Genomic DNA, 9,862 nt, shown 5'->3' on the forward strand with positions numbered 1-9,862 from the left:
GTTTTTGCTGTTCCAAACCTGACCTGTGCGCCCCCAACTGGTTAAATTTTCAGTTCTGCTGTGTCTGTAATGATGAAACTGAGATGAAAGCTTCCGATTGATAACTCTCCCACTAGTTGCTGTGGCAAAGCATGAAGCAGTCACTAAGCCCGGCTTTGGTGCTGAGAGGGGGAGCAGACGCTAATGTTTAGGGTGGAAGTACTCTTAAGAAAACTATTTGTTTACATTTATGGAATTTGTCTGATGCTCTTATCCAGAGTGAGTCTTTTCTGAATCAGGTTACACAGCTAAGAGAATGCAGTGTAAGGAGTCTTGCCAGGGAAGCATACCCAGTCTGCCACGGCAAGGACTGCGTTGTTACCCACTATGCTACACCATTCAGCACCAGGCCCCCATTTCAATCTTTCAGAGGACCAGTTTTTAGTCATGGTGTTATTTAGAACCAATGCTTTCTCTAAGGAACAGCTAAGGGACCACATTAGGCAACACCCATGCACCCATCTGAAAAATCACAGCAACCACCAAAAAATACCCTAGTAACCACCAAGACGCACCTTAGCAACCATCTGAAATACCATGACAACTGTCTCAGAAACCACCTGAAGTACTACAGCAACCCCCTAGCATCCACTAAGAAACACCATAGCACCACATAGCAACCAAACCTCACATCTTAGCAACTACCTGAAATACAACAGCAACCATCTAGAATACCTTAGCAATTGCCCTAGCAACCGCTTAATAACACCTTAGCAACCATCTGAAATACCATGGCAACTGTCTCAGCAACCATCTGAAGTACTACAGCAACCCCCTAGCATCCACTAAGAAACAATATAGCAACACCATAGCACCACATAGCAACCATACGTGACATCTTAGCAACTATCTGAAATACAACAGCAACCACCTAGAATACCTTAGCAATTGCCCTAGCAACCACTTAATAACACCTTAGCAACCATCTGAAATACCATGGCAACTGTCTCAGCAACCATCTGAAGTACTACAGCAACCCCCTAGCATCCACTAAGAAACAATATAGCAACACCATAGCACCACATAGCAACCATACGTGACATCTTAGCAACTACCTGAAATACAACAGCAACCACCTAGAATACCTTAGCAATTGCCCTAGCAACCACTTAAAAACACCTTAGCAACCATCTGAAATACCATGGCAACTGTCTCAGCAACCATCTGAAGTACTACAGCAACCCCCTAGCATCCACTATAAAAAACAATATAGCAACACCATAGCACCACATAGCAACCATATGTGACATCTTAGCAACTACCTGAAATACAACAGCAACCACCTAGAATACCTTAGCAATTGCCCTAGCAACCACTTAAAAACACCTTAGCAACCATCTGAAATACCATGGCAACTGTCTCAGCAACCATCTGAAGTACTACAGCAACCCCCTAGCATCCACTAAGAAACAATATAGCAACACCATAGCACCACATAGCAACCATACGTGACATCTTAGCAACTATCTGAAATACAACAGCAACCACCTAGAATACCTTAGCAATTGCCCTAGCAACCACTTAATAACACCTTAGCAACCATCTGAAATACCATGGCAACTGTCTCAGCAACCATCTGAAGTACTACAGCAACCCCCTAGCATCCACTAAGAAACAATATAGCAACACCATAGCACCACATAGCAACCATACGTGACATCTTAGCAACTACCTGAAATACAACAGCAACCACCTAGAATACCTTAGCAATTGCCCTAGCAACCACTTAAAAACACCTTAGCAACCATCTGAAATACCATGGCAACTGTCTCAGCAACCATCTGAAGTACTACAGCAACCCCCTAGCATCCACTATAAAAAACAATATAGCAACACCATAGCACCACATAGCAACCATATGTGACATCTTAGCAACTACCTGAAATACAACAGCAACCACCTAGAATACCTTAGCAATTGCCCTAGCAACCACTTAAAAACACCTTAGCAACCATCTGAAATACCATGGCAACTGTCTCAGCAACCATCTGAAGTACTACAGCAACCCCCTAGCATCCACTAAGAAACAATATAGCAACACCATAGCACCACATAGCAACCATACGTGACATCTTAGCAACTACCTGAAGTACAACAGAAACCACCTAGAATACCTTAGCAATTGCCCTAGCAACCACTTAATAACACCTTAGCAACCATCTGAAATACCATGGCAACTGTCTCAGCAACCATCTGAAGTACTACAGCAACCCCCTAGCATCCACTATAAAAAACAATATAGCAACACCATAGCACCACATAGCAACCATATGTGACATGTTAGCAACTACCTGAAATACAACAGCAACCACCTAGAATACCTTAGCAATTGCCCTAGCAACCACTTAAAAACACCTTAGCAACCATCTGAAATACCATGGCAACTGTCTCAGCAACCATCTGAAGTACTACAGCAACCCCCTAGCATCCACTAAGAAACAATATAGCAACACCATAGCACCACATAGCAACCATACGTGACATCTTAGCAACTACCTGAAGTACAACAGAAACCACCTAGAATACCTTAGCAATTGCCCTAGCAACCACTTAATAACACCTTAGCAACCATCTGAAATACCATGGCAACTGTCTCAGCAACCATCTGAAGTACTACAGCAACCCCCTAGCATCCACTATAAAAAACAATATAGCAACACCATAGCACCACATAGCAACCATATGTGACATGTTAGCAACTACCTGAAATACAACAGCAACCACCTAGAATACCTTAGCAATTGCCCTAGCAACCACTTAATAACACCTTAGCAGCACCTTAGCAACCCCTGGGATTTAGTCAAAGCAGTTCCACACTATGGATCATATGGCAACAGCTTAGCAGCTGCCAGGACGTGGGCAACCACTAAAGCTGTGCTACCAGTCTGTGCTGCTGTTTTTCCAGCTATCAATCCTCTATTTTTCGCCGAGCCAAAAAACAGAGGCCTAAAAACTGTGGACTCACAGCTTTGACAGTGCACCAAAGGTGGGATCTTTATCTGATGATCACTGGGCATTCGAGTTAGTGTATAAAATCAAACACACAAACTCATTTCTAGAACTTTCTAAAAATGAAAAACTGCAGCAAAACTATCAGTTATTCTCTAATAAGAAAAACTGACACTGTTTAACCCTGTAAAGAAACACGGCGCCTCTAAATACCCTGAATCCAATGAAAAGAAACGAAAGTGAAAGTCCTGACACTGCACATGATCACACCAGTAAGGGCCAGTCTGACTACAAGTGCCACGTTCGCAAACTCGTAAAGCAGCTCAGACCAGGGTTTGGGGATTGGGCGTAACCTCACTGCTGGGAGCGTGTCCGGAGGTCCGGAGAGGGCGAGCGGTGTCCGCTTACACACACAGACACACGCCTGGAGAAACGAGCGGGGATCATGGCTGCTCAGAGGTAAAGAGAACAGGTAGCGCTGTAGGATCATCAGCTGCACAGTGTGCAGCGTTTTCCCGCCAAAATGGAACGGAGGGCGCGAGAGAGAGAGTTGCCGAGGAAACGAGCGCGGTAAATTAATATATCATAAAGATATATAAGGAAAGCTGAGCTGAGGCGTTTAGATACCGCGGTGTGGAGGCAGGCTGTAAAAATGGAGCACTAAAGTGACTTCATGTGGAAACAAGCTGGTAAAAACGGCTTAGTAAACTTAAAAACGCCTTCATTAAAATAATACTTCATTTAATTAATATCATATAAATATAATTCATTTGTGCCCTGTTCGACCTTTTGGGTTTAGTTTTACAGAACCAGGTTAATAATCAGACAGTCCAAGATAATAATAAAATAAGGCATTCATATATAATATCTAAATAAAAGGCATACTACATATATATATGCATACTATTATATATATATATATACACACTTTTATAAATATATAAACAAAGGTAAAATTATTCTTAGCAATTGTTTGAAAAAACAAAAAAAAAAACAAACAAATTAAAAGTCCACAGAGAAAAAGGTTTCTATTTCATATATTGTTGTATTATTTTCTGGCCTCAATATATAATTTCTGTCCTGTAGAAACGTAATTCTTTATGAATATGTTACTGTAGAGACTTGGATGAGCTGCCTTCTGTTGGGTAACTATGTTTAATCAAAGTCATGACAGGTCATTATGTAGAGAAGCCTATTTCAGTACCCAATGCAGTACCTAATTTTATTATTATTTTTATTAAGCAAATTGTTACATCTAATTATTCTGAGATACAAGGTTGTTAGTTTGTCTGGGTTTGTCCAGAGATGCTTTCTCATTAGTTTCAGATACTGCCTCACTGTTTTTGAAAAAAAAACAGTGAAAAAAGTTTCTTATTATTTTATGATGTTTTTCTCGTTCTTTTAAGATTTTTTTCTAATGTTTTAGAGATGATTTCCTTTATTTTAAGGCAGCAATAGACTTCCATAGGAATGGGCTTCCATACAAATAGGAATACTATGGAAACTCAACCCGTATTATACTTGTAAGACCATTAATCAATAAGAGACCATCTGAATAAAGTATAAAATGCTAAAAGCCAGCAGTCGTTGTCTTGCTATGTTTGTCTTGATCTAAAGTGCTGGTGAACTGCTGGTCAGCATAATCTAGATTCTAGAAATTTGTGGTGGAGAAAAATCAGCGAAACCTGTGGACCTTTTACCACAGTACCTGTACTGTAGGCCCAGCTGTAGTCGATTGACTGCAGTTGGAAAACTGTGAAAATGTCTTTTAATTAAATCGTAATGGAACGTATCTTTCTTGAGATTAATAAATGAATTCGGTCAAAAATAAAAACACACATTGTTGAATAATCATGTAAATGCATAACAAATTAAAAGCCAGTGTTTTTTTTCTTTCCAGAGAATGGATTCTGTGCCAAAACTCCAGAGGCTTTGACTTCATGTGCTGTAAAGGTGAGCATGTGAGTGTATCAGAGCTGGAAGGGGACCCCTGGATAGACCAGTACTACTTGGGAAAGACCAATATTCCATGGTATCCAAAATCCGTCTTTCATGTATCTAAGGTATGTCATGTGACTGGGGACAGTGGCCTCTATAGTATCTTCAATAAAGGCGGATTCCAGAAGCCCCATTTCTTAGATGACAACTTCTTGTGGTGGAGCTTATCTGTGACTAAGGATGAAATAGCTGATGCGGAAAAGAACCTCCTAAAGAAGATATTCTCAGCCGGCCAGGCCCACAACCAGCAGCTTTTCCTGGAGGATTTCACCACCTCACCAGCGTTCCAGAGCAAGTCTCGCTACGGCAACTTCCGCTTCACCTTTCCTCTGAAAGAGCTCCTGCGTCTGTATGCTACGCAGTTCTGCACCGATTCTTCTCTGGTCTTCCGCATATTTGACACCGAGATCTACAAGAAGGAGATTCTTTACACAGTGTTGGTACATCCACAACACGTTGCCCGCTATGACAGGTATCCCCGTCTGCCCTGTGGTGACAGTGCTGTGTGTGGGTATTCCCAGGGCAACATCTCATGGCGCTGTCAGGCTCCTTCAGACAACCTCCGCCACCAGCTGGAGGTGAACAAAGAGGAATGCAGAGTTCATGCTAAGCCACTTCAGAGTGAGGTGTATTACGTGTGGGATCATGTGGCTGTAGCCTTCCACATGGAGCCAGGCTGGATTCTGCGTGTGGATCCAAACCAACTGTCCAGCAGTGTGAGTGTGTGTGAGCTCTCAGAGATCAACCTCTTGAAAGAGCCAGACACTGCCCTCAGTGAGTCTGACGCCCATGCAGTACTCGAGAATGTGAGGAGACAGTATGGATTAGGCCTGGTCTAGGTCCTACTAGCCTACTATTGATCAGGGGGATGTTTCACAAAGCAGGATTTCTCAGTTAAACAGATAAGATAAGCCAAGTCAAGCCTGTGCAGTACAGGATCAGGTCAGGGGCACTGCTATTCGACAGTACTCACGTATGGCCCACCCAGTTTTACCCAGTGATGCTTTAGGTACATTTGTAGTAAATGCTGAGTAATGAGCATTAAACCAATATTGCTATTTGCTTAGTTTTGGTTCATAACTTATTCAATCAGGGCTATTCCTAGCCTGTATGGGGTCCTATGCAAACATTAGCTGGGCACCTCCACCCAAATACAGTGGGTAAAATAAATATTAAACATGTCACCAGTTTTTAAAGTAAATATATTTCTATTCTTACTTTCTATTCTTACTTTTTTGAGATGTTTTCTGTGTGGCACCATGGTAACGAGACACATTTTCTTAGGCTATTAGTTAAAGCAGCTGATTTAATTGTGCACTAAGTGGCGGGATTGCTTTCTAATTATGGATAGATTTCAGCTGGTGTTATGACTTTCCATTACTTTCTTCATGTGTTCAATACTTTTTCCCTGTGTCATTTCATAAGATAACTTAATTAATGGACATCTATGGTTTCATTTCTTTGCATGTGTGGATTCTACATTCTTGATTGGTGTGGCGCAACAGATAACACCACTACCTGATAATGGTTGGTGTGGCGCAACAGATAACACTACCTGCCAGTGAGCTACCAAACCATGTGGGAGACTGGGGTTTGATTTCAGGTCTGGGTGACTGTGCTGCACTACACCAATAAGAGTCCTTGGGCAAGACTCCTAACACTAGGTTGGCCCACCTATAATAGTTTATGAATGATGAAACATGATTTTTTGATAGAGAACTATCTGCAAAAACCTGTTCTTTGAGTGTCCACTAGATGGATGTGCTGAGCTGTACAAATATGGCCTAACATTGACAGTACTTTCCGAAAGCAAGATGAAGTCCATTTAGTGCAGCTCCATTCAGTAAATTTTTTTACAGTAGATATAGTAGATATTTACATATGAGTCAGCTCATATTTCAAATGATATGTCTTTATGGCATTAATTATCATTTCTAATTTCTTTTAAAAACTTTGCACAATTATTTACACTTTTCTGTTTAGCATCATAATGTTGTGACATTTGGTTGTTCGTGTAAAGAAGAAACATGAATTAAAGCTAATAAAGCAATAAAAGATTAATACATTGTGTATGTTTTTTTTTGCTGGATTTTATACCTCTGTGGTAATGGGGCCATATGAAACAACCACATTATTTGATCAAGAGGTGTGTCCCAATAGTTTTAATTAAAAAAGTTCAGTGAAATGCATTCATTTTTTTGGCTCATAACAATGGTAGAACCTTTTTTGGACCTATTAAAAAAAACATATTGTTTTAATAGTAAATAAAAACCCTTAAGGAGCCATTTCACTAGACAAAAACATAACCCTTAATCATTCAAATAAAACCCATTCTAAAAAAAAGAGCACACTGCTTACTCTCCGGGGGACTCTGGAGGACTTTTTCTTCTGAATGTCTATTATTACATAAAAATGTTTTCTCATGAAAAACATTTTTCTTCTTAAAACCAAGAGACTCTTTCCTCAATCCTCCATAGTCTTATATTTCCCAAATCTCTGGTGTAACCTAATGTAAACACAGATGATCTAATATCAAATATTAAATCAAATACTGATGCTCTAAATACTGATATGTCTCATGAATCTCCTTTCTGTTTGTGCAGCTTTTGATTTATGACTTTCCACTGTCTGGGTGATTTCATGTAGGTTGTCTACTTCCTGAAATGTGAATCAACAACACTGAATGAAAGACATCTTTACCCTTTACTGCACTCCTTATCCATGCACTTCTAACTTGGATTGCTCTCAACTCGTCAATTTCACACCTGCCTTTCAGACTCAATGCCTGATTAATGGCCCCTCAACTCTTGAGGTTTTGTCCAGAATAGGCAGCAGTTGTTTTAATGGTTAATAGGTATAGGCTAATTACACACCAATTGTGTTGTCTTTAGCTAAGTTGCTTTGTCATTCAGCTTCTACAAAATTATTTAAATGGAATGCTAATGAAAAAAAGGATATTTTAGGTGTGACATATTATTATATATGTATATTTATATATATATTTTCTAAAAGATAAGTATAGAGACTAAAGAATACTACACTAAAATAATTAACAGATATTATGCTCACATGCACTAGTAGTTCAGTGTAGTTTAGTCAAATTAGAGAACAGCTTGGTAGTCTGAATATTTTTAAATTGCACCTGAAAGTCACCTGTATGTGTTTACATGTGTTTTAGGAGTGCGTATATACAAACCATACCCATGTGACATTTGTCAGCAGTTCCTGGTCTATTGACATTTCATTTTTTTTAATCTTTTATCAAACGCGTTGCTGTAATTGAAATGCCATTGCTTGAACCAACATGCACCTGAAAAAAACTATTTACAGTGTATCACAAAAGTGAGTACACCCCTCACATTTCTGCAGATATTTAAGTATATCTTTTCATGGGACAACACTGACAAAATGACACTTTGACACAATGAAAAGTAGTCTGTGTGCAGCTTATATAACAGTGTACATTTATTCTTCCCTCAAAATAACTCAATATACAGCCATTAATGTCTAAACCAGCAACAACAAAAGTCAGTACACCCCTAAGAGACAACACACCTAAATGTCCAAACTGAGCACTGCTTGTCATTTTCCCTCCAAAATGTCATGTGACTCGTTAGTGTTACTAGGTCTCAGGTGTGCATAGGGAGCAGGTGTGTTCAGTTTTGTAGTACAGCTCTCACACTCTCTCATACTGGTCACTAAAAGTTCCAACATGGCACCTCATGGCAAAGAACTCTGAGGATCTTAAAAGATGAATTGTTGTGCTACATGAAGATGACCAAGGCTACAAGAAGATTGCCAACACCCTGAAACTGAGCTGCAGCATAGTGGCCAAGATCATCCAGCGTTTTAAAAGAGCAGGGTCCACTCTAGACATTAATGGCTGTATATTGACTTATTTTGAGGGAAGAATACATTTACACAGTTATATAAGCTGCACACAGACTACTTTTCATTGTGTCAAAGTGTCATTTTGTCAGTGTTGTCCCATGAAAAGATATACTTAAATATCTGCAGAAATGTGAGGGGTGTACTCACGTTTGTGATACACTGTACCTTTGATTTGAAAGACTTCATAGCCTACACTTTTAACAATTTCCCTCTAAAGTCTCCTTAATGTTAACACTTACTTAGTTTCAGATATCAAATAATAATCATGATTATTTTAAATGCAAGGAAATGGATTATTCCATGAATAAGGAACCTAATCTTTAAAATATGACACATTACACAATGGCAAATGTCTAAGCTCACAAATTCCATCTGTATGATATCTGTAATTCTGCAGCCCCCTTTGGGATTCTAGTAGTGTCAGTTTGGAGTGCAGTTGTTAAAGCGTGGTGGGTATCCAACACTGTCTTCACCATGGAGGCCTTAGGCAAGACTCCTAACACTACACTCACTTAACTGTGTAATATGATTCAAGTGTAAAATGTTCTAGATATGAGCATCAGCCATACTATGCCATACTAAGCAACCTGCTGTGCACCTGGACATTGTTTTTGTCCGTTCTAGAGGAATGCAAATATTCAAATCTAGAACCACATTCTGTTTGATTTGATGCTTGTAGCAGATATGCTGAGATATCCTCTTTTTCTCAGACATCTTTTTTTTATTATCTAAAAATCCATTTATCATGAAGTTTTACCACAATATTGAGAACAACTACCAGACTAAAATGATGTCAAAAACAAAAAACACAGTCACACAGACCAGGAGGATAGAAAAGTGTCCAGTGAAGTAGTGTTTTTCTTAAGCTAGCGGACATTTTATTGATGTAGTTTCTATTGGCATGGAAATAAAAATTGAAAGGAGATCATTTGGCCATATAGTCTGTTAAGGTTATATATTGGTATTGGTTAATAAGTAAAATTAA

At 39.4% G+C, this 9,862-nt stretch overlaps 1 protein-coding gene across 2 annotated transcripts; it reads left to right on the forward strand.

The window, feature by feature from the left end:
- Positions 1–3,276: 3,276 nt before the first annotated feature.
- On the forward strand, positions 3,277–6,965 carry LOC140536906 (uncharacterized). Of its 2 annotated transcripts, none has more exons than XM_072658982.1 (2): positions 3,277–3,558; positions 4,889–6,965. In XM_072658982.1, exons 1-2 carry the CDS (start codon positions 3,512–3,514, stop codon positions 5,823–5,825), a joined length of 984 nt encoding a protein of 327 aa, XP_072515083.1. In that variant the 5' UTR covers positions 3,277–3,511; the 3' UTR covers positions 5,826–6,965. The 2 variants fall into 2 exon arrangements, with proteins under 2 accessions (XP_072515083.1, XP_072515091.1); XM_072658990.1 differs by having other exon boundaries at positions 3,277–3,447.
- Positions 6,966–9,862: the final 2,897 nt, after the last annotated feature.

This window comes from Salminus brasiliensis, chromosome 1 (genome assembly GCF_030463535.1).
Source record: "Salminus brasiliensis chromosome 1, fSalBra1.hap2, whole genome shotgun sequence".
In the NCBI taxonomy this organism is placed as follows: domain Eukaryota; kingdom Metazoa; phylum Chordata; class Actinopteri; order Characiformes; family Bryconidae; genus Salminus; species Salminus brasiliensis.

What these genes read in the sequence shown, in the direction of transcription:
- LOC140536906 (XM_072658982.1), top strand. Translation starts at nt 3,512, where the DNA reads ATGGAACGGAGGGCGCGAGAGAGAGAGTTGCCGAGGAAACGAGCGCG. An exon ending in TTGCCGAGGAAACGAGCGCG is followed by an intron (nt 3,559 to 4,888) that starts GTAAATTAATAT and finishes TTTTCTTTCCAG; the next exon opens with AGAATGGATTCTGTGCCAAA.